This window comes from Serinus canaria, chromosome 1 (assembly GCF_022539315.1).
Source record: "Serinus canaria isolate serCan28SL12 chromosome 1, serCan2020, whole genome shotgun sequence".
In the NCBI taxonomy this organism is placed as follows: Eukaryota; Metazoa; Chordata; class Aves; order Passeriformes; family Fringillidae; genus Serinus; species Serinus canaria.
The window spans coordinates 88,944,241-88,969,580 of record NC_066313.1 but is presented as its reverse complement, the minus strand read 5'-3'; the positions used below and the strand labels follow the sequence as shown (position 1 = coordinate 88,969,580).

General features: G+C 39.1%; 1 protein-coding gene across 10 annotated transcripts in view; it reads left to right on the top strand.

Moving 5' to 3' along the window:
- The window catches only part of MCF2L (MCF.2 cell line derived transforming sequence like), a 121,968-nt gene that overhangs the window by 72,748 nt on the left and 23,880 nt on the right, over nucleotides 1–25,340 (top strand). For 7 of the 10 annotated variants that reach the window (XM_018908977.3, XM_050975942.1, XM_018908976.3 and 4 more), the window contains exons 4-10: nucleotides 9,823–9,913; nucleotides 19,365–19,484; nucleotides 20,308–20,424; nucleotides 20,932–21,081; nucleotides 21,741–21,865; nucleotides 23,600–23,714; nucleotides 24,669–24,788. In XM_018908977.3, the coding sequence (XP_018764522.3) occupies nucleotides 9,823–9,913; nucleotides 19,365–19,484; nucleotides 20,308–20,424; nucleotides 20,932–21,081; nucleotides 21,741–21,865; nucleotides 23,600–23,714; nucleotides 24,669–24,788 (838 nt within the window). Of the gene's footprint in view, nucleotides 1–7,461; nucleotides 7,662–9,090; nucleotides 9,698–9,822; nucleotides 9,914–19,364; nucleotides 19,485–20,307; nucleotides 20,425–20,931; nucleotides 21,082–21,740; nucleotides 21,866–23,599; nucleotides 23,715–24,668; nucleotides 24,789–25,340 lie in introns of those variants that run through there. The other 3 variants (XM_050975966.1, XM_050975963.1, XM_050975964.1) reach the window with 3 other exon arrangements.

The window sequence follows — 25,340 nt, the reverse complement described above, 5'->3', positions numbered from 1 at the left end:
AAATCACGCTGTGTTTTCCATTTAGAAAATTATAACTCTTGCTTAAAAACTCTTATTTTACTTAATTTCACACCCTAAAAGAGGATCTGTTAAGCAACAACTTGTTAAATTAATTTTTCTTTTACCTGCAAAAATGCATTAAGGTCTCTCTGATTTTAGTTCCTTGGTGGGATAAAGCTGGTGAAGTTCTGGGCAGGCAGAACTAGATGATCTGTAAGGTCCCTTTCAACCCAAGTCATTCTGTGAATCATAAAAAAGGCTGATGGGTACCATGGAGAGGCGGTGAGTGCACGTGGTACAAGCAGATGTCCAGGCAGATGATGATGCTTGGACACTTTAGTTGTTATTTTTAGTCCTGGCTACATTTCCTCAGCTTCCCCCCAACCGCAAAAGCTTTTTGGAGCAGAAAGAAGGTCAGCATAAATACTAGAATAGAGCCAGGATTACCATCTTCCAGTCAGTCATGGTTAAGGAGGAATTGCTGAAAGTGGAAGAGAGGCTGATTTGAGGACCTGAAGGGGCACAGGAGATAAAGAGCAGATATAGGGACCAATCAAGGAAGATACTGATGCCCAAATCTCTGAATCTGAGTGAGGAGGTAAAAGAAGTATGACTTGGATGTTATAAATTGGAATTTATAAATTGACATAAATATTTTAAAATAAATAAGATGTGTACCACTGCTGTCCATTTGGCAGAGGAACACAAGCAGTGCTTGAGACAGAATTACCTCACGTAAATATGTTGGGATTTGTATCTCACAATTTCAGGAGACCTGGTTCTGTGCAGGTTAAAGACTTCTGGCTGCTTTTGGGCCAAGGCTGGAGGGCAGCTCTCCTGTTGGTCAGTGGGTTAGCATTTGCCTTGTTGCCAGGATGTCTCTGGTAGTGGCCCATCTTCCTCGCGGGTTCTTGGTCTGCGAGCTGGCATTGCAGTGGGCAGTTGTTGTCACTGTCCTGTGAGCTGCCATTGTCACAGTCCTGTGGTGACTGAGGAATTTCCAGAGCAAGCATAGGGCTGCACATAACCACTTGTGGCTGTCTGACCTACAATCATTGACAAGTTTTGAATTGTTAATAGCCCCTTAGACAAAGCTCTTTGAAGTTGCTCTCATTATTTTTTCTCCTGTTTATCTGGCTTTTAAGATCTCCTGTCACTGACATAACATCATGTGTAATTATTCTTGCCTATGCTTATAAAGTGACAAAAGACATGTATTTTCATGGTGTCACTCTTCCTGGCTGTATGATTCTGTTCATCTCTTCTGCTTCATGAGCAAATTTTAACTTTTTGTCTGTGATGGTCTTTATTTATGCCACCTCACAACCCAAAATTCATCTAAATTCTTCTTTGCCCACTTGCTGATAGATCCTAAAATGCAATTTTGGTTATCTGATGGTTCCCCAGTCCTGAGAAAATTGCAATACAGTGTGTTTTAGAAATGGTTGGGGCATGAACTAATAACAGCTGAGACCAAAAGTAAGCATAATAGGAAAGGAAAGAGAGAAGGTTTTCATCGGGGTACCCTGGATAAGATTTAGGGAGAGTTAGCTGGAATGTGGAGAAATAAGAAAAAAAAAGGTGCACAGTTGAGGCAGGGAAATGCATCAAATTTCTTATCTGAACCTTGTCTAATGATGAAGTTTTAAGAGGTTCAGCTCCAACACAGAAGCTGAGATTTTCATAATTTTCTGTGCAGAGAAATCTGTTTCTGTGAAGGGAGGGCAGTAACTATCAAAACCAGAATAAAGAGATGGTGTAAATGCTTTGGGTTTTTTAATGTGCATTAAAAAATATACCTATTCACTGAATTTCAATATAGAATTAATTTGATTGTAGAATAGTATGCATGTTGTTTTTAGGGGGGTGGAGGGGAAAATGTTTTCATTTTCAAAATCAGATTTGAAGCATAAGCATCAATAACAAATGGTGCCTTCTTGCTTGCAGGTTGGGCTGCTGCTATGGAGTCTAACAGGATTAGTTGTGTTGGGTGAAATGCAGCTGTTAGTGCCAAGAGCTTAGAAGATAATAATTTTTACTGGGCATTCAGTGATTTTGGACAGACCACTAGAGGCTGCCCTTGTATAACAGTACTTCTGACTGGTTTATTTCAAATTTTCTTCTGCTGGAAAGAGAATTCCTTCTCTTTCCTGTATTGCTTCATGAACAGTGGCCAGCCTTAGTTTGAGCTGGGTGGGCTTTGCCTTCCACAGCTACAGTTCATTGAGCTGACTATGACAGGGCTCAGTAATCAAACAGAATAAATTTTCTCACATGAAGAGCCTTCTTTTGTGTTGAAGCACAGTACAGGCTGCTGACTGGTTAAGCACAGTAAGGAGGATCTGGCAAGCTTTTTCTCTGTCTCCAGAGATGAGGGTATGGAGAGACAGGTGCAGTGCAGAGACTTCCACACCACCAGGCACCAGCTTTAAATTCAGCACCTCAGGGAGTTTGAGGTGAGCCTGTTCCTTGGGTCTGCTTTGCATGATTTTTCAATGAGACAGAAAAGATGGACATGCCCTTCCAGCACTTCTGCACTAGCTGACTTCTTCAGTGTTTTCAGCAGAAGAGATAGAGGTTACAAAAACTGAAGCCAAAACTATATTAATTCTGTCTGAAATTACAGAATTAATGTATGAAGTTGTTAATCATTGCATTCCTGTTTTTGCCCCATATGCAGTGCCATGTACCATAAATAGAGTGCACCTGTATTTTCTGGTTTTTTCTCATAAATATTGCTGGAACAAGAACTCTTACACACTAGTTACACACCTCAGCTGAAAGTGTTTCTTGTAGGAATCTGAACTGAGATGTCACAAATGAGGGTCACCACAAGATGTCAGTTTTGTCACTGAGTGGGAGCCAAAATGTCATGCCAGTTTGCTTTAGGGGCTCAGGAGGTCTGCTAGGTAGCCAAAAAGCTTCATCTGGGTGTTCACAAATGCTGCCTTTGTTAGGGACAACTCTGTCCTCAGATTTGTTCAGCTTGACCTCAGTTAGTCATACATCTACACCTGTGGCAGAACTTGGCATCAAACTGCTGTTTTCTGTCTAAGGGACTGAATGCCATGACAGCAACATGCACTTGGATATGCAGCCATCTTTTGGAAATATGCTTTCATTCCATTTATTTTCTTGGCAGATGGTTTCTTTGCCACTGATATCTCAATTAAAATGCAAGTCTGAAATTTTCTGTTGAAAAAAGAGAAAATATAATTCTAAAGTTTGCTAATTCAGAGCAAGTGTAGTTAATGGGAAGGTTTTACTGTCCAGCTTTCAGAACACTTCCAACTTGTCTTAGGGGTGTAATTACTTTGTGATTACATATGACATAATTTCATGAGTATCAGAAGTGATAAATTGCAAGTTCAGAATATAATTTGTAACATTCTGTAACTTTATAAAATGTTACATTTTTAACACATTCAAAAGGATTATAACTTCTTTTATTTGCCAGTCTACTCTTCAATTAAATGCTTTTAAATACTAATTTAAATGCAGTTTTTTATAAGACTCATTAAGTAAGATCTGAAATAGCAGCAGCCTTACAAAGCAGCATCGAGCTTAGGTACAGTGTTAAAACCTACAGGCTTGCTTTGCAGTTGATGCAAGGAATTTCAGTGTAAGAGCTCCTGTGTCTGGTTTATAGATCTTATTCAGTTCCTGCTATCTCTAAATTGTTTTAATCAGGAACTTTCTGCAGTGAGGCTGGGTACTTTGGGTTATAAAAGCCTTGAGACAATATCTGAGGGTTTCAAACTGGAGCTTTGAGGAATGTGATGTATGTCAACCTGTTTTCATCATTTACTCGAGAAAGCACAAGTCTGCTTTCTTTTCTTTCGAGATCTTGGCTTTAAATGTTAAGTCCCTAAGTTTAGTTTTACTTTGGATTGTGAGAAAGAAGCTGTCATAAAATAAAAATATTTAAAGATCAAATTTAAAAATTATTAAGCAGCTTTTAAATGTTTTAAAATTAGGGGTACATGCCAAATATCATATTTTTTGTGCCTTTTTAAAAATTCATCCACTTCATTCTTTTGGAATGAAGTGGATGAATTGGCCAGTTCTGAAACAAAGCAAGCTTTACAATAAGAGCAATCAAGAATTGTAAGGAAATGAAACTGTTCTAGATCTAATTATGGTTTAGTGGCTGGATGCTACATTTTGGATAATGTTACAGCTCATTTTTTTATTTTATTTTGTCAAGTTTATAACCCATTAAATTCTTCTGCTCTAGGAAACACTGCATCCTCTAGGATGTAGCTAATGATCAAAGTGAAGTAATGTGGGTTACCCTACATAAGGGGCAGGAGGAGACACCTGCAGCAAGGCTATGCCAGGTGAATTGTTAGTGCCCTTTTCCATACCATATTCTTCACTATATTATTTGGCTGTCTTCTAGAGCTTATGAAGGCCATTATAGAGCTTATAAAGGCCATTAGGGAGGTGGCTCTTCTCTGCTTCCATTAATTACTTTTCTGGTTTCATTTTTTAGTGTGTGAAACTGGGGATGATGAAAGAATTCTTGTCTCCCCTTCAACCCCCAAGAAATCATTCCTAGCAGCAACAGGAGAGATGGAGAAGTAATCTTTGAGGTGGCTCAGGTTCAGTCAGTTTGAAGTGTCTCGTCTCTGCAAATGTAGAATGCGCAGTTTCTCTTGGGAAGCAGCAACCTTGCTCATTAAGTGTCTGATTTCCAATGGGCTGTTCCTCAGCTGGGTGACCCATGATGAGTGGGTGAGCCAATCCAAGTCTTTCTTACATAGGTTTACAGTTGGATGCCAAAAAAGATCAGGATTTGTGAAGTGCCCCAGACCTCACATCTTTTGAAGCAGTGTGTGTGTGTCACTGTGCTGAGGGTGAGGAAGGTTTAGGATAGGGTGGTGCCAGGGTTCTGCTTATGATACAGATTCCTGCAGACATTGCCTTGGTGCTCTGTTCAATGCAGTAATTCTTTGTGAAATGTTGTTGAAGTTCTGCTATGGAAATAGCTGTCCAGCCCTTGAGAGCAAGAATTTCTAGTCCATATTTATGCTGAGGTAGTTGAGGTAGGGAACAGTCCTGACTGTCATGTAGGCCAACTGTTTAATAATAAAGCTCTAAGACTGAATTTCAGTTTTAAATAAGTGGGCTTATATAACCTAAAATGCTCTACATAATTTCAAACGTGCAGAGGTTTGATACTTTCAGGTCTCTGGGATGAACCCAAAGATTTGCTTTGTTTGGTTTGTAGCAGAGATCAATGTATACTAACTGCTTTCATACAGCACTGTAGAAGCAATAGGAAATTATTGGTGTAGCAGCTGTCACCACCCATACCTTGGAGAAATGCAAGGATCTTTCAGAGGATGTTTATGTAATTTCTTCCACATACCCCAGAGGGAAGTTTCTTTCCACAGTCCTATGTACTATAAGCTTTCCCACCCTTTCCCCCAAGTGCATGAGCTAATAAGTCTTGCAAACAAGACAAAGAGGAGATGTCCCCATAATCTAAACTGAGGAGTCACTAAGTGGAAAATTCAGTTCCTGCTCTGCATGGAAAACTGGCTGCTCGTTGGGCAGGTATTTCAACCTCACTGTCACCTCCTCCTGATGGTTTTACAGTGGCTCCCCAAGACAGGGGGAGGGGCCTGGGCAGAAAGTCTACCCTCTGCTCATTGTCCCCTGTCCTCTGTGGCCCTGCTCCTCTTCCTCCACTTTCTACCTTTCTAACCTGGCCTTTGTGAGTTTGCTGGATACATTTCCTGCAGAAGCAGGGATGGTTCCCTGGCTTTCTAAAAATGTTCTGTTCTTTGTTCTGGTGAATAAACAGAAGAACAGTGCTTATCCCATGATGGTTTTTGTTTTGATCTTTGGGGGGTTTTTGTGCATGTATTAGGAGAGAAACAAAGGAAGGAAATACTAAATTTGAATTAGAAGTTTATATAAATTATATTTCAGAAAGTACACCGGATACAAGTTAATACATTAAAGACAAAAAAGGTCATAGGGGAAATGTTAAGAAGCCTGAATAGACAGGTGTTTCTGCTAAGGTTTTTTAATATTTCTCACTGTAAGGGTTGCTTTCTAGTCGTTTACAGCTATGCCAAATTTTCTTTCCGTTTGTGAGGTGCCACCTGGTTTTATGGTGTAAAGTTCAGCCAAAATAGCTGCATGGTTCCTAAGATGCCAGGGAACAAATCCACCATGCTCTTCAAACATTGAGACAATTGTTTGAGAAGCTCAAGTGTCCACTTCCTTTGTTCAAGGACTCAGACTTGACACTCAGAAGAATGATGGCTTTTGTGTCAAGAAAGTACCTTGAGAAAAGTCTGCCAAAACCCCCGGCCACAGATGCTAAGTAACTACTCAAGGCTGTTGCCAAAAGTGTCCTGCTTCATCCTGGAGCTGAGCAGGAGCTTCTCTGTGGTTACAGGATGAGCTGCTCTGGAGCCAGGTCTGCTACCAGGGCTGAGAGCAGGAAGGCTGTGGCATGGGGTGTGAGTGCCACCTCTTGACCAGCAGGCAGTGCAGACAAGCTGCTGGACTCCACAGGCAGGAGCACGGCTGAGGGAAGTGTCCACCCAAGGGAAGATACTGGGAGATGGAGTGGGACATAGCATACAGTTGGAGGATGAAGAGACTGTGATATTCAGGAGGGGGTGAGAACTGATGTCATTCATCCTGACAGTCTAAAATTTAAAAAAAAAAAAAAAAAGACCAAAGACCTTTGGAATTGCTCTTGGGACAAGGAGTGATGAATGGGAGAGACAAATGTTGGTGGTGGAGACAAGTTTATTGGAGAGTGATGCAGAGGCATGAGAAGATGTGAGCTAAGCTCACGAGTACAGTGCAGCTGGACCAAGGCAGGGAAAAAAGCTTGACGAGCTTTTCATGAGCTGTGCCTGTCAGAGCATGCTTCTGCTGAGCACAAAAAAAATGCATTCCTCTCAAGGACATGGAGGGGTAGGGGGAAATCAATATCAGGATAAAATGTAATAAATATGGCTGAGGGAAAGAGGGGCAGCTGGCCCTCACAGTTAAATCAGGAGCCAAAGGAAAATTGAATATGTGCTTGTTTCCAAAGTACTGTTCCCCTATGCCCTAGAAAGGAGGAGGGCATTTCAAGGTGTCCTGCATCCCCATGTGCAGGTGCATGTCTGGCAGCAAGGAGAGGTCAGTAGAGCAAGGGTACATTGGCAAACAGACCTGTTTTCAATATTTACTTTTCTTGAATGCATGACTTTGTTCTCTTTGTAATGTTCTCAACTTTGTTGTACACAATGTCTTAGTTTGGTTTGTTGCTTCCTGCCTGTGACTTGCTGGAGCTGGATCCCAGACTCCAGAGCCAGGCCTTTGCAACAAGGCACTGTTGTCAAGATAACAAATACTTTTCCCACCCTGATGGATTTGGAACAGGGCATGTAATTGTTTTTTTTTCCCCACCACTCTATATTAATGGATTGTTAACAGTTTGAAGTCAGATGCTCAAGACTTTGCCACCAGGTCTCTTCTGGGCAGCAGTGGGGAATCCTGGCTTTTTATGTCTGAGCTTGCTGATTCATGCAAGCACACAACATATTTGATCCTCCCATTTGATCCAGTGGAAAAAGAAGGTTGGCTGAAGACATCTTTTGGGCTATCTTAGAGATGTGCTTTTCTTTGTTAATTCTTCAACTTAAGTAAGCTTTGTCTTTTTATTTTTCTAGTATATTGATATTAAGCTCTGCTTTATTGTCAGGTGTTGAGACAGGTGATTAACTGTGTGGAGCTGCCATGTAGATAGTTTCTGGGATCCCAGCTGAGTCTGTATTTTCATATGCTCCTAGAGAGAATTCCTACTGATGCTCTTTCAGAGGCTTTAATTTTATTCATATTGCACTGAAATATCAGTGTTTTCTTGAAATATTATAAAGATGTTGCATTTAGGTACTCTGAGGTTATGCTTCCTCTGAGGAAGTATTGGGGGATTTCAGGGCTCCTGGGAACTTCTACTGAGCAGGGAAAATAGACTCTTTATGAGTCTTAATACACTCCAAAATCCACACTGACTCCTGTGGGGACAGCTCTAGCACCTTTTTTACTCCATTGATCCACATTAGGCTGTGTACTCAAGGAGTTTGTTTTGCCATTTGATTATTGTGGCACGTGGTTGCTATTAGAATTTTATTTTGCTCAGTTACTAAAGGTTAAAATTGTGAGACCTTTAAATGGGGAACAGGAAGAGGCTAAAATCCATCTGAATCTCTCTCCTCCTCTTGCCCTTTAACTAAAGAAAAATAAGAGAGCAAACTTTAGTAAATCATGGAAATTTACTGCAGTGGGAAGCATATTGCTAATATAAAGCCCTGTTTGTCTGCAAGGGTTGTCAGGCTTACAAGGCAAGTGCTCAGATGTTGTTTATCAGTGTTGTCCTAACCCAGAGGCAAGAGTTAAGTAACATGCACTGAATGTGGGTAGTGAGGATCACTTCTAGCATTCTGCTGTGCTGAAAGGACTGCTTAGCTTCTTCTGAAAGAAAGCAAGGGCTCCTTTGCATTTCTACTGATTATTCATGTTTCCCAGTCTTCCCAGAAGAGTATGTCTGTAAATTTGAGAGATGCTGTATTTTGTAAAAGAGAGGGAATAAACTGTGAGTCCTGTTTAAAGCTGTAATTTTGAAGAGTAGCTTAAGATGACACATCTGGGTACCTGTGTTCTTCGCCCTCCTAAACATCCTCTTATCATTATGCTACTGACATAATCTTATCAAGAAAAGCTGGTGTTTCCATGATTCAGCAATCTTGAATAAAGGATCCTGACATTCTATTGTGTTAATTTTTATTTTTTCTTTTCAGATATTACCATAACAAATTTATACACCGTATTTCTAAAGATCACACAGTGCCACAGCAGGCCTTGCAATTTAAATCATCAGACGTAAAAATAAGGCACATATACTGAAAAAGGAGCAAATGTATGAGAAAATAATTAATCTGAGCCTGTCTGCCTTGCATTTGCCTGCTGTTTCCATTTTGATTGCGATTGGCTGGCAAGGGCTGCTGCTGGCATTGCACAATTGGCTTAGATGGGGAATTACAAAACAGGAGCACATCCCTTGGTCAGGGCTCGGTAGCACATGCAGCTGAGCACAGGCAAAAGAGAAAGGTCACCCGTATGGCAGGATTGGAGCAGAATCTCTCTCACAGATGTTTCCATTCCAGAGGAGTGCCTCTGAGCTCGTTGTTCTCATCCCTGGTTTGAAGAGCTTAAATGCCATAAGGCTTTTTGTTTCAGTGAATGTGAAAATGCACCTAGGAAGAAGTTTACAGCCTGGAGGCATATGAGAATTTCAGATGCATGGAGCAGTATCATGGAATGATCAGAAGGATCTGTGGTTTTAAGGAGTTTTAAGTATCAGTGAGGAGGAAGACAATTCAAACAGAAGGTTAAAAGCAGATGCAAAAGGAACTTGATTTTGATCCTGAAATTGTACTGACAACATCATGAGGAAGGGATTATATCAGCACCAAACAGTGGAGAATCAGTCAGTTTCATTTTCTTCTGAAATAATCCCTGTGCAATAAATGTAAAAACTATCTTTTGTGAAAAAGAAGAATTCTTTATTTGAATGCATTTTGAAACTCTGTGAAACGCTGCGGGACTGCTGCATCTTTGCAATGGTGTATAGTGTGTCTTTATTTAAGAAGTTTATATGAAGAAAATTCTGCACAAAAAGGTCAAGCTACTTTTTTTTTTTTTTTCCACTGTTTTTTGACTGCTTTTCTGTGTGAAGGAACCAGGAGTTACATTGGTATTTTTAACTAAACTTTCCTGTTTTCTTCTTTCCTCCTCCAAACTTAGTTTACGAGATGCTGGAATTGGATTTATTCTTGTCATAGATCGCAGACAGGACAAATGGACCTCTGTGAAAGCCTCCATACTGCGGATTGCAGTGAGTACTCTCTTCAATTCCTCCTTAGAAAGATCTTTCTGTGTCGAATCTTCCTCTTACAAGTGGAAAAACATAATTTTCTATTCTCTTCAACAATATGTTAGCTAATAGATGATACAGAAGGTATCCAGTAGGCCTTTGGTATCCCAGACAGAGCATCATGTGTCTCTGATGTTCTCTTAATGCAGTCTGCAGCTCAGGACATCTTCCGAAGTATGCACTTGGAGAGAGTGAATGTGTGAGCATGCAGCTCTCCCAGGTGGGAGCTAATATTTGCATGGACAACCCATGGGTCCCAGAGAGTTTTCACTATTCAAGTGAGCTTCCCTTTTATGAAGAAATGAGGGTGAGGGCCCTGGTTGGGTTTTCCACTTGTGAAAGGAATTCACATCGAAAAACTGGTTTTGTGATGTTTGATTTAAAACAAGGATTACATGTAAGCAAGAAAATCTTATGTGTCTTCAATCAACAGTACATGCTCTTAACTTTCCCAGTCTGCCTCTAAAGTAATATGAAAAAGAAGCTTATTAGAGGCTTTTTTTTGCCTTTTCTTTTTTCAAAAGTAGGGAAGGACAGAGTCATGTTTATCATGTGCTTATTCTGCTGCTGGTTTACTTGGTTTTTAAAGTTTGTGGTTCATTGGTTGCCTTTTTTTTCCTTCCTTGTTATCCTTGCTTGAATTATTAGAGTCTATAGTCTTTCCAGTAAGGGCTGAAAAACAAAGCTTTAAGTGTCTTTTAATTTTTAATGGCTAAAAAATTTTGACTTTGTAAGATAAAAATCAAATCAAAACAGTACATGATTTTTTTAATGTGGCCGGATTATGGCCAAAGAATTTTTTGTATTATAAGTTAAAGGTAGTACATTACTTTAAAGTAATACATCTTTAAAGGTAGTATATTACTCCCACCATATGATGTTTTGTGAATGAATATATAATGATATAATATTCCCACAATACAACTCTTTACACAATAATCATGGTAGAAATGTTAATATGTTGAAAATACATTGAAGTACCAGCAAAATTTGCTTTTGCAGCTCATCTTGAAATTTTGAGATACAGCATTGAGTAGATTCCAGTAGTGAAAACTGAGAGCAACATAATTTAGGATGATTGAAGAAAAAGGCCTCTATCTGGAGGTTTGGCATCTCTCAAAAGTCAGTGCTCTAGTTTCTGTTCAAGGACAGATAAGTGTTGCGCAGATTATGGTCCTTTTATTTGCATAATTGGGGTTGTGAGGGTTAGGGAGCAACTGCAGACAAGTTGCTTATAGCCGTGATGATAACATTTTTGGTAATGTTCCTCCAGTGTGTGTTACTTTGCTTTGAAGCACAGTGAACAGAACTGGGCAGATACTCCCCATTCTAAGGGATCTGTCCCTGTCATGATGGTGTTGGTGCCTAAGGGATTTAGGGTGGTAAGTGCAGGAGCACTGCACAGTTGCAGTACTACTGCTGATGGGTTATTTTGCTTTTTTCAGCTTTTCTCATTCTTCTGTGAGCTTTTTCTGAGAGAAGAATCAGGCTTCTTAGCTGAAGTCTAATCTGTTAAAGGCAGGATTTTTTATATTTGCTCCTCTGTTGAGTAGCAACAGTGTTGGCTTTGAATTGTACCCATGTATATATATTTATAGCAGTAATCCTGTTGGGCTTCAGCAATAGTCACATCTGCCCTGAACACTTAAAAATTTTGTGTTCCTACTCGGAAAGAAGATGCAGTGAAGAATTGTTTGCTCTTGACCATCGTATCTTTGCTATAGTATTTGATATAAATGAAATCTAATGCATTTCAGCTGTCTGGTGTTTAACAAAAAAACAAAGACAAATATACAAGATATGTAATTGTGCCAAATTAGTAAGGTCCTATTGACAGACAAAGATTTCTTTTGAATGGCTCAAGGGTAACTGGAGACTTCCACTTGTTTGGTTTTTCTAACAGTCAGAATTGTCTTTTGGTGGTTTTGAAACATCTGAGCTATCCAGACTGTACTCGATGTCTGAAAGTCTGATAGCTCTGGTAGGTTCAATCACAGAATGGTTTGGATTGGAAGGGACCTTAAAGATCATCTAGTTCCAGCACCCCTGCCATGGACAGGGACACCTTTCACTAGATAAGGTTGCTCAAAGCCCCATCCAAGCCTGGCCTTGAGCACTTCCAGGGATAGGAAATTCCCGCTTCTCTGAGTAACCTATTCCAGTGCCTTGCCACCCCCACAGTAAATAACTTCTTCTTACTGTCCCATCTAAACCTACCTCCTTTCAATTTGAAGCCATTCCTTTTTTTTTTTTTTTTTTTTTTTTTGATTGCTGAAGCTTATTGCTGTGTGTGAAGACAGGAGTGTCATGTTATTTGAGATGAGAGTTTTGGCTGTCGGTTTATTTGTTGTCATTTCTGCCATCTTACCTGTTTTTTCTCTAATCATCCTGAGGGAGTTGACCCTCTTGATTTGTGAAATCAGAAATGCCAGCATAGGGTGCTGTGGCTGGAGCACTGCCTGACAGGAATATCCTGGCTGCCCATCACTAATACCCTGGCAACTGTAGGACATGTATTTGTAAGCACTGAGTAGCTGTTAAACAGAAATTCATAGCAGCATGGATTTGTTAGTATTATTTCTTGCTATTTTCAAGACTCTTTGTACACATTTGGTTTGTACTAGTGGGTATTGGAAGTATGTTTTGAAACAAAACTAACAAAATGTTTTGTTTCAGGCTGAAATTATTATGGAAAATGTATTATTAAAAATTTTTAAGCTTCATTTTTCCTTCTTTGTTGTTAGGGGTACTTTTTTTTTCCTGGGGCAGGAAATGAGCAATGATGAGCTCAATCTGTATTTCATGCTGATACTTAAAGGTTGTTGTAGCCAACACTCTGGAGGTGAGGTTAACCTATTTTTGCAGACATAGTGGAAGGCCAGGACTGCACGGCTCGCCCAGGGTGACTGCTGCTGCAGCACATGCAGTGCAGGGGGACTGAGAGCACAGCCAGGGGCCTGGGCTGAAATATGGCACTTTTTTCCTGGGATGAGACAGAGATTGTGGCAACAACATGCCCAGGCATGCAGACCTTGCTATTGTTTTATTCTACTTGATGAAGTTGCAGTGGTAAGGCAGCCCAGGATGTTGTTGTTAGCAAGCACAGGAATGCAGGCACTGTGGCTTAAGAGACACTGCAAGCAACATTATTCTTTTTATTTCTCACCTAATTTAGCTGAAGTGAACTTATTGGCCTAGGAAGAATTTCATCTACTGGGACAGTCAGGCTGAGAGGTGAAATTCTGGTAGAGATTCCAAGAGCCAAGTTTAATGTTAAGTGAGAAGTCTTGATAGCAAATTGTCATGTTGTTAGAGAGACAGTAGAATTTGAAAGTTCTTACAAGAAAAATACTGAACTTAGTAGTTGCAAATTGTTCACTTGTAATAAATTATTTTTTGAGGATACAAAATTTTTTCAGCTTTTTGCCCTGTCAACTTTGCGGCGATTCTTCTAAATTTGTATTAGATTGTCCTGTTTTCAGTTAAACATAGTATTCAGAGTGTAAAGAGACATGCAAGACCTTGCTGAACCTTTTAGCTCCTGGGGCTGGGCAATTACATGGTTTCATGGATAAGTGTGCGAGGAGGAGCAGTCATGGTGTCTGGTAAAGTACCTCTGTATTGTCCCAGCTGAAGTTGGGTGAATGACAAATGACAAATGGTGAATGACAAATTCACCCACTTGTCCTTTCCATGCAGTCAAAAATGACTCTTTTTTCATCCTTTTTTTTTTACTCTCCTAATGTTATCATACCCAAACAATCAATATTCAACCCACAGTTGTAGGAGCGAGGCTTCTTACTGATCAATGTGTTCTAGGATTTCACACTGCTCTCTTCACAGTTCCAGTGTATTTTCTTAAAAAAATTGTCTGTGTCATTACATTGTATTAGTCTCTTGTTGTCCTGTCATCATTGTCTTCCTCCATCTAGAGGGAAAGGTTGCAGTGTGAACTTACTCTTTTAGACAAACAAAAAACTGCACTCAACATCATTAAAAGTTTTACCATAGCCATTCATCAACCTGAACCCAGGGAAAATAAACTTCTTGGTGCATAGGGAATAACTTACCTGTGGGCCACTGCTCTTGAGTAAGCAGTTAGGATGGAGGTTGGTTGTTTTGTTGGTGAGGAATTTTTATCCAGTTACAAAACTTTGCAGCCCTTTCTAAATGTGATGAGAGATGGGTTTTATTCTGTCTTCTGGAGAAGAAGTTTGCTTTGTGATTTTCCACCCCTAATTAAGAATACACTTGTGTTTTGGACTGCCTTGTCCAGAGCACTGCTTTTCTTAGCTTTTCATAAATCAAAATGCAGTCTTCACTGTAACAGTGGCTTAGCCCATTAATTTCTTTGAAGATCAGGGCCAAGACTGCTGGCTGGCAGGACGAAACCTGCAGCCAATGGACACAGCACACCAGAATGCTTAGGTTGGACTCGATGATTGTGGGGGTCTTTTCTGACCTAACTGATTCTTTGATTTTGTAATACCAGCCTAAACCTTGCAGGAGTCAGGCAGTCCATTTTTATGCCATCTGGAATCTCACCTTGGTTTGATAGCCAAGGTGAGAAGCACTGAATTGCAGTAATCCAACTTTGAGTACTTTGGCCTTCTTTGTAGAGATGTTGAGTTTCTTAGGGGGTTCTTGATGTAGAAACTATATGTTTTTAAGTGGTGTCCCATGAAAGGCACTGTTTTATATTTATATGGGATAGGTATTTCCCATTAGCCCAGTTTCTAGTTAGCTCTTTGCATCATGTCCTGAAAAGTAGTGACACTTCACACTTTGTATGGCTTAAGTTTGAAAACACTGCTCTTCTTTCAATCCCGGTCATGTTTCTCATTTTGCTTGGATTTAAGACTAGAACTTGGCAGTATGATGAAGCTGGAACTATATTTCTATTAATTTTGTGGCTATTGTTATGAATGAGTACAGTAACTGATAAATGAGTAACTTTATTTTGAGATCAGTATGGTTTTTTCTGATTGCTTTGGATGTTTTGAGACTACTTCACATGCAGGCACTTTTGCAGTTATCCTTGTGTACTTAGCCATTTTTCTTTATTTTATGTATCTGTTGAATCTGAGAAAACAGAAGTGAGTCACTTAAACTCAGAAAGCAGGATCATAATGTCACAAGCATTAAACACAGATCTAATGCAAAACATTTCTATCTTTTTAAAACTGGATTTCAAGCTGCTCTTTTTATTGACCGATTTAATTCAAGATTCTTTTGTGGCAAAAATTATGTGTAAGGCACTTGTTCATTCTAGCCAGGAATAAACAGTCTTAAATAGGTAAACAAGTACTTACTTGGCCCTTTATATACAGAAGTATTTTGGAAAGAAATGCTTTGTGGCTTATGGCATACTAGTAAGTGCAGAAAGGAAAACACCACCACAGAGTTTGGTAATGTGGGTATTTTGAAGTTGTTCATAAAATGAAAATTAGTTTTTTTCCAAAAAATTTGAGACAGAACTACTAAAACCGAGTCAAGCATTAGCACTTTGATGGCTCACAAGTTATACACAATATTTCTCCAAGCTGGCTTAACTTCAGGGTCAGTACTGGTGGTACACACAGCCTCTCTGCCTTTCTGTGAAGAAAAATGATAGTTAGGATTATATATAACTAACATGTGGTCCAGAGGAGGCCACAAAGGTGATCAGAGGTTTGGAGCATCTCTCCTATGAGAACAGGCTGAGAGAACTGAGGTTGTTCAGAGGAGAAGGCTCTGGGTCAGACTGCACTGCAGCCTTTTGGTATTTAAAGGGGGCTTATAGAATAGAGGGAGAGTGACTTTACACAGGCAGAGAGGCAGGACAAGGGGAAGGTGTTTTAAACTGAACGAGGAGAGATTTACATTACATGTTAGAAAGAAATTCTTTACTGTTAGGGTAGAGGGGCACTGGAGCAGGTTGTCCAGAAAGTTGTGGATGCCTCAGCCCTGGAAGGCTGGATGAGGACCTGAGAACCTGGTCTAGTGGAAGGTGTTCGTGCCCTGGTGAGGAGGAGGTTAGAAATAGGTGATCTTTAAGATCCTTTCCAATCCATTCTGTGATTCTATGGTAATTTGATTTTGCATTTTGCTCAGAGTTCAAATGGGTTCAGTCTATGCATTTTCCCCTTTCCAGAAACCTGGGGCATGCAGTGAAAGGCTCACCATCCCTGAGAAGCAGATGCTTCAAAGCAGGCAGGTTATCCTGCTCCTGAGAAATTATTAACTGGTTTTCTGGAGCATAAGATCTCAGTGTATTGGAGCATTTGGGTCCTGGGGCTGTGCTGTATACCAATTCCTGGTTTGGTCAGATTTAATTTAATAACAGCGTGCACAACTACATCTTTTTCTCTTTGGAATTGGCACTGACCTGACTAGATGAGAAAGTGAAGGAGATGAGCAGATAAAAAACTAATCCCATGACTGTCATGAAGTATCAAACAAGTGCAAGTGAGATGAATGAATATATGGGCTGGGCTCTCCTAATTTTTGCAGAGAATACAAAAAACATGACCCCAAGTCTCTTGTATTGGCATTAAATCAGACCAATTCAATATTTGAGACAAGATGTTGGGGGTACTGTTAATATTAATTAATCTAGTAAAGAAAGATGGGGGGAAAAAACAAACCCAGTTTTTGAACACACCAACCCTTCAATAAATCTGAGTAAGGTCCATTGACTTCAGTGAAACAGTCCTTGAAGGCACTTTATTTGATAGCACTGCTAAACATAACATGAATATTTTTTGGTGATTAATATCAAGCAAAGCATTATTGAGAAGTCATTGTTTGTTGTCTGGTTAGCATACAATGGCTTCAAACAAATGTGCTGCTGGACTGGAACAGAGGATTTTTGTTTTGTTCCAATGTTCAGGGTGAAGTTGACTGGTCAATGAAGTTCACAGGCATCTGTGGAGTATCTCTTACATCATAGTATTGTCTCTGCAAGTCACCAGGGCTTTAGCAAAAGTATATTAGGAAAAGTAGTAGTATTTTGGCAGTGCAGATACAACCTTTGATAAACTGTAATAGCTGGCACAAGTCCAACATTGTTTACTGTAGCACAACTTCCCTTTCTTGTTTCACAAAAATTAATTTGCAGATTTTACTCCTAGCCACAAGGGAAGGAGGCATCATTTTTTAAAACATGGAGCTTTTTTGAAGAAAAAACCAAAACCAAATAGAGACAGACTAGTGGAAACAAGTTTATACTGTAGACAACGTCAAAGTAATCTAGAATTTGAGCTTTTGTTCAGAGAGAAGGGAAATTTCGGACAGCTTTTGAATGGGAATTCAAATGATACCAAGACTGTATTGACCTCAGCAGCGTCATTTTGGGTTGACCCATTGAGATAGAAAATAATTGCAGTGCATATTCTCTGTTTTTGTTGAATTGAACACCATACTTAATTTCATCATGCAATTAAACTCTAGTTCATAGGACCTAATGCACAGTCCAGAAAAATTTACTGTTAGATTGCATTTGGGTACTGCTATCTGCTTCAGTAATAGCTTAAATGTCATAAAATCACAGATTGGCTTGGGAGGGACCTTGAAAGACCATCTTTTTGTGGAGAAAGGGAGCCTCAATGATATTATCTAGCACCCTGTCCAGGGCATTTCCCAGTGCTCCAGGTAAGGCTAAAGGGGTTGCAGATATTGAGTGCCACAGACAGTGGGTCAGGGCACCATGTGGAGGGGTGGATGTCTCACAAGGAGGCACCTTATTTTTTTCAAAATATGTTAGCTAAAAAATATCTCTTCTATCATTTTTATTCTGAAATACTTGCATTGCCATTGTTTATATGAATAAACTTTGCATTTTGGAAATTAAAGGTAAAAAGTAACTGCTCAGTTGGACTGAACACTGCTGTTACAGGCACAAAATAGATTGACATGAATGAGAGAAGTAAATACAGCTGTCCTTCTAAAAGGCTTATCCAGGAGATTTAATTAAAGAAATTTTTGTCTGTTGTTTTAATGTCTCTCAAATAAATTTTTGGGTTTGCTTTGTATGGTAATTCAGAAAAAAATAGTAAGAAAAGCATAATCTTTCTTTTTCTTCTGAATACAGTCGGAAATTTTCTTTGAAAAGTTTTTCCTCTGATAACTATGGGTTAGTAACTTCATAGGCTGCACTTTTTAAAATGGATTTTATAGTGCAAGGCTGAGGAGCTAGTGAGGGCACTGAGAATTACCCAGCCATCAGACTCCTTTGGAACTGAACCACTGTACTTTCTAGAAAATGTGGACATCACTGAAGTGGAGGCAGATCGAGGAGCTCAAGCCTTTAAGGTTCCTTAGTCAAATGAAATCTTGGTTGTGTACTGAATATCTGGGGAACCACAATGTTGAAGATTTCCAGAAAAGTGTTAAACTACTTTTCCCTTTAAAATTCTTCATTTCTAATGCTAAGTACCTGGAACCCTTGGAAACCTCAAAATTATTATTAAATCACTCTTCAACCTTCCAGTTACCAACAGTTCAGTAGGCTTGGAACACAGCATAGCACAACAGCTCCTTCAGTCAGTCGGGTGTTTTTGGTTGGCTTTTATTTCTTCCCTCCTGTAAAGCAGTTTGCTAGAAAAGTGAAATAACTTCCAACAGTATAATGAAGAAAATTGCATACTTAATCATTATAATGAACATTTCTTTAGTGAATTTCACTGCCTCCCTACAGTGGAAATACTGAATAGAGGAGAATGTTTCCAAGAGTGGCTAAATGCCAAATATGCAAATCTCTGCCACAGCAGAGGTTGATTTTCAATAATTTAATGCTATTTTTTTTGTTTCTTCTATCTTCTGTTTTCTCACTACCTGTTCTAGAACTGAGAAAGATCCATCAGATTGCTAGTTGGAAGTTGATGAAGAAAAACAGAACTAAGAATTTTAATGCTTGATTTTTATTTTTGTCAGCCAAATTAAAGCTTATTTTTAAGTTGCTGCCTGAGAGATTCATCCTCTGTAGCAAAAACTTGTATAGGCAACTGGCAGGGTAGTATATGCACAAATTAGAAATTTGTTGTTAGGTTTTCACACAACAGTGGAGGTTTCTTTGGCACCTTCTATTAAAGAGAAGATGAAGTAACCATGAAAGTCTTGCTGTTAAAAAAATACTGAGCCACTGCTGTATTTTCATTAGCCTCCTTGGGTAGGTTGTAATCTTAGCTGAGGAGCAGTACAAGCCAGCCCTGAAAAAAAATTGATTCCAAGAGAATAGATCCCTGTTCCCAAAGACAAGTAAATGTCTTTTGAATGAAGTTCTTTGTACTAGCCATGCAACAATATGATTGGTCACCCCATTATGGGAGGCCTTTCATACAGTTAGTTTGTGGTTTATCAGGGGCTTCTCCTCGTTCAAAAATATTTTCTGGAGCTGAGACACAGAAAATAACAGGCTAAACTTGCTTTGCAGGCATCTTTCCCAGGAAACCTGCAATTAGTCCTCGTTCTGCGCCCAACAGGGTTTTTCCATCGAGCTCTCTCGGACATTGCTTTCAGATTCAACAAAGATGAGCTTAAAATGAAAGTACCTGTAAGTAATCCTCTGTTTTCACTTTTCTACCAGGAATCTGTAAAAGTACTTAAGGTAGCCAAGGAGGACCAAAGAAGCCCCAACAAAAAGCCATGCTTAGAGGCAGTTTTAGCAATTTTAGCTAATTCATGATGGCTTTTTCTTGAAAGAGTATGTGAATTTTGAAGCAGATGCATTTCCTATGGACAGACACTATGGTTTCTGTTACTTGAGCAAATGGATGCCTGTTGTTATATCACCAGTAAACCCACAGATTGTACTTTTGTTTGCAAGTGTACAGCATTTATATTTTAAAATAAAATTTGAAACTGTATTAGCTGATTATATAAAAGTTACTGTTCTTATCAGATGTAAATTGCAAGGGGGAGAGATGGTCTTTAAGAAAATTTTCCCCCATCTTTCATTTATTTTGGGGAAGCAGTGCTTATATGAGAAATCCATGTAGACACTATTGTTCTGTCCTGCAGACCCAGGATAACAAGGAAAAAGGAACAAGAAATTAATGTTGCTTTTAGAAAATTGCTAAGTATGGTTTATCAAGATAAAAAAAATCTGGCAGTGTTATGCTGTATTATCCATAAGCTTTTTGTTTTTAAAAATTCCTGGTGCCCATGTCCATATTCAGTCATTTACATTTACATCATCTTCACCTGAAAGAAATGTTAAGTTTGTGTTTCTGTACCCACAGGAAACAGTTCCATCTCTCACTTTTATATTAAAAAGTGCATCTTCTCTGTCAGGGTCTGAAGGATGGGGCTCAGAATCATTAACAAGGGACTTGTCACCACTGATCACGTTCCCTTTTTTTTCTGTCCTGCTGCAGATCATAATGCTGGGCTCAGTGTCAGAACTGCAGGGTTACATTGATAAGACACAATTAACAGAAGATCTTGGTGGCACCCTGGATTACTGCCACAACAGATGGCTGTCCTGTCGCACTGTAAGTCTTAGGTTTTGTTATAACTTTTCAGCTTAATGAACCCTTCTGTTTTATACCCTGTCATTTATAAAACAGATTCCAAGTGATGCAAGTTGACTTGCTCAGTGTGAGAAGATGTTCCCAATGGTACTTAGTCATCTTAGAGAAATAATATGAGTAATAACTTGGGAGTGGTTTTCTGAACACTTGGAGCAAAGGAACTACAGTGTGTTATTGTGTTGAGGTTTATTGGTTTTGCTACAAGAAAGAAAAAGCTCAAATTGTAAATAACTTCAGATTATAAAAATATGAAGAAGATACACCTGACACAAGCCTAAGAAAAATATACAATTAAGGAATTAATGGTGACGGTATCTGTTGCTTGCAAAATTCTACTTAGGCCATTTTTCATTGTTGTAATTCATCTGTTTGGGTTTGTTTTGAGAGTTATATTTTGTGTGCTTGTGTTTGTTTGTACCTATGTGTGTGATGAACACAAAACATCTTTAATGCTTTTTATTCCAAAAGGCTATAGAAGGTTTCGCCCAAAAGGTTAAGCAAACAGCTCAGATTCTTCAGTCCTTTGGGACTGAGCTGGCTGAAACAGAACTACCAAATGATGTGCAATCAACCAGCTCCCTTCTTGCAACACACACGGAAAAGAAGGACAAAATGAAGGTATGTAATTTTTGTAGAGATGCTGTCTTCTAGTTAAACTGTCTTTTAATTTATATCTAGCAATATTAATGGAGATTATGGACGATGCTAATAGACAGTAGTAATGTGAACCAATGATATCTTCTTGAACTTGCTTTTTTTTGATGTTAAAAATCCTTTTTGCATTCAAAAATGACATTTCTTGAAACTAAGTTTACATATGTACAAATGCATAATGGGTTGTATGTGAAACAGTAATTTCTTTGTAAGTAGTGGTGTGTTTAATTTGTAGTTTTGTTTGCAACAGGAAATTTGATTGTATTTGCATGCATATTAAAATATATGGCCTTTTGAAGCATGAACAAATGTTCTTTCAAAAAGGATTAAATGAAAGCTCTTTGGTAGTTTCAGAACTGTGCATCTAACATTTCTGAGATATTTGTAGCCTAAGGCTACACTGGAAGGCTGTCTACCATGAAAATTTAACTCAGTTACACTGGGGTCTTGAAAAACATGGAAGAAGCTGACATTTATCATTTACAGTCTGTTGTCAGCCACTGCTTTTCATAAAACTGTGCTTGCTCAAATGCTATTGAAATCCTTCTTTCGATTCAGTGCCTTGTGAATTCTGCTTAAGAAAACAACATGCCACTACAGGGGGTATTTGTTTTGTTTTGTAGGAGGATATCAGGATAGCAGTAGAACAGGGAGATGATATCCTTGGAAGTATTACAAAACCAGTTACTGAGAATCCTGATTACAAACTGAATCAAGATCAGCTAGACAATCAAACAACAGTAGAAAGGTGAGAGGTGTGAAATACTAAATATGCTGCTTTTCTGCTTTTTTGATCCCCCCTCCCAGCTTCTTTATTTATTTCCATATTTATGCTTTGCAAATAAGCAAATGTTTCAATGTGAATATTATAAATAATTTCAGAAACAACTCCTCTGTTGTCAGATCTGTCCTGAACAAAGTAACCCCCTAATGTCCGCTGCAGGGCCATCTGTCTATAGGGAAAAGGGGTTGGAATTCTGATACCACACCACACTGTTCTTCTTTTCATTTTTGTCACATTTGGACTCTATACTTGAGTATTGTTTCCTTATTTTAAAGAATATCAATGCTTTGTTTAGAAACTGAAGTGCAATCCAAGAAATTTTGCTGCTGTACAGAGGACATGAGGGGAAGACTGAAGTGATCTATCCCTTCTTTTCAGTAGATTTGTCCATTTCCCTCAGGTCCCTTTGAAGTGGGAGGGTTTTTTTTGTTTTAAACCTGTTAACTTATCACTGCTGTTAGTAGCTTTTAAAGGCTGCTAGGGAGTACACCACTCTTGAAGTATTTATGCACCAATTTCCTATGTGCTTCCTCTGGGCATCTAAGTAATAGGTATTGTTTTCCTTTGCTCCCTGCCTGCCCTCACATACACATTCACACCCCCCTCACATTACTGCCAGGTTTGAAGACATTATATCACTGTAGCACAGATGTAAATTTTCACAAAGCTATGAAAGCATAGCTCATTTCCCCAGGCACTATTTTGCATTCTTTTTTTGTCTGTCATTCTGTGTTTCTGTTACACTCAGGCCAGCTTTCTTTCCAAATAACTGTCCATTCCAATCCACAAAGCTTGGCAGAAGTCACTTTTTTTGGTCACTGTTGCTATCAGCTATCCAAGGACGGTCAGGGTGGGGGTTGCTCATTTATCCATAACATTCCTATTCAATACAATATCTGATGGAAGTTGGAACAAACTCTGTGTGTGCGTGTGTCGCTGCCTTTTCCCTTGTTGGTTTTTACTTGTAAATTCAGAGTTCATTTCTGTAGTGTTAAAGACAAAAGTTCATTAAAATTCTGATGGGTTGCCTTCCCTGGATGTAGTCTAAGTGCAGCAAAGTGCAAAGTCCATGGGATATCATACTGTCAAATACAATTATAGAAGATAAGTTAAGAAAGTGAAAGTTTTAAGTCATTTGCCAGAATTATAATCAAAGAATGTTTTCCTCATCACAATACATCTGTACACTTGCCTGTGATATTTAATTAATCACTCTGTTTGGAAGAGAAGGAGCAATGGCCTTCAGGTTTATAGTCAGCTTTGCTCCAAAGAATTAAATGTAAGGGCAGCTGCCTGGTCATAGCAGTTCAAATTTTTTACCTTAACTTTTCCTGTTAGCCTGAGTCTTGGGTTCATCTGAGTGTTAACCCACACACATTTACATATCTTATTCATGTATGTTAGCCCCAGCTCCTTGTGTCCAGAGGCCAAAGCTGAGAAGCTGCTTAAAATAAGCACTTGCCCATTTTCCAGAAATTGATGTTTGTGTTGAGTTTCAGTTTTTTACATCAGTGTTATTGTAGGAAATGATACTGTGCAATACAAAAAATGTTTCCTGTATCCAGTTTATTTGTCCTGAAAAATACTGCTTTGGGGAGGCTTTTTTTATTTACTGTGGAGGATTGCATTGTCCCTTGAAGGTTGTACCCATCATTCTTAGGGTATTTTTTTTTATGTGTTTTGTTTTTATTTTTAAAGGCTATTGGCTCAATTACATGAAACAGAGACTGCCTTTGATGAGTTTTGGATGAAGCATCAGCAAAAACTAGAGCAGTGTCTGCGCCTTCGGAATTTTGAACAGAATTTCAGAGAGGTGAGAACTTCTTGGTGGCAGTCAATATTTGGTAACACAGAAATGATTCAGAAAATGCTTCCTGCTCTTGATTTTACAGTTCTTGTATGTACTTGCAAGCTTTCTCCAGCCTTTTTCTTGTGCCTGCCCTTACTTGACACACTGCTATCTTTACTAGTTTGGATTCATGCCTATAGAGACATAACATTTTTTTTTTTTTATACAGTCTTAGGAAGTTCTTTTCCATGCACCCAGCAGTGTATAAGCATTCAAAAACTCCTTTGAAACCCGCTCTGTACCACAGAAACATAAAATGCTGCTGCAACACTTTCCTCTTGCCAATAGGTCCTTTTATGGAACCAAGTCTCAACTAAACATTCTGGCTGAAATTTTGTGAAAACTGTCTCCAGCACTGTGGGTGGGAGGTTGCAGCCATAGTGTTAGAAGCTGGGTGGAGGCTGCACTACAATTTTCACAGCCAGTTTCTGATCTCATGTTGTTTAACTCATGTGCTTGATGGCACCTACAGACCCTTTATCCTGGTGTAGCTGATCTCAGAGCACAGCCCCTGTGTCTCCACAAGAGCAATGCTCAGAAACACTCTTGCAAGCATTTGTCTGTCTCTAAAACAATTGCTGGAGTGGGGATCTTTTCCTCATGTCCTGCTGTTAACATTGATGTCGCTTTGTGTCCTTGTCATCTGGTCAAAGCAAGATCATAAATGTTTCCTTAGCTTTCTTGCATCTTTTTCTGTACCAGGAAACAGGATTATCTCACTGCCTTTTCTTTGTAGTTGTTTTCCTTTTTAATTGGGAGGGAAGGTAAGCTGACAAAAAAAGGTGCTTTTTCTCTGTGTCCCAGTAACCACCTGATATGAGTCACCTGACTGCAAACAGTGGCTATCACCTGTGTAATTGGTGGGTCTCTGGAGAGGTGGAGGTCTCTTCATTCACACATAGCTGTGTCTCGTTTCAGGTCAAAGCAGCTTTGGATATTGTGTCTGAGAGACTGTCTGCTTTCACAGATGTGGGAAACAGCCGTTCACATGTGGAGCATATTTTGAAAGATCTTGCCAACTTTAAAGAAAAATCAGATGTAAGAACTCTGCAAGTTTCCTTAATTTCTACTATGACAATGCATGTGCAGAGAGGAATGGGGTTTGGTGGTTAAGTGTGTCAGCTTAAGCTAACAACAAGGCAGAATCGGTGTCTCAGGTAACATACAGAAGGAATCTGAAATCGAGTCCTTAACCATTGGAGAGGAGTAATTCTTGGACATCCCTCAATAAAGAGCAGAGTGACCAGACACAAAGTGTGATTGCTTCATGTAAGAATTGCATGAACTGTCTACATAGCCAAGTTTTGCATTTACTGATCAAGGGGCCACTTCCGTTTCTAGTAAGCCATGTCTTTCAATAAATCCTAGAAATAAGAAAGCTGTGTATTGAATGTACAATAAAGATGGCCAACAGAAAAATACACTGAACAATATAGAAAGGGAACCTTTTTCTGATCTGTGCTTCACAACAAAACAAATTGCTCTCTAAGTGAGGTTGTTGCTCTAAGGCTGAGATAGGTTTTTTTTTAATTTGAGTTCAGATTGTTGCTGTACCCCAAATTGCATTCATACACACACAGACTCTGCTCA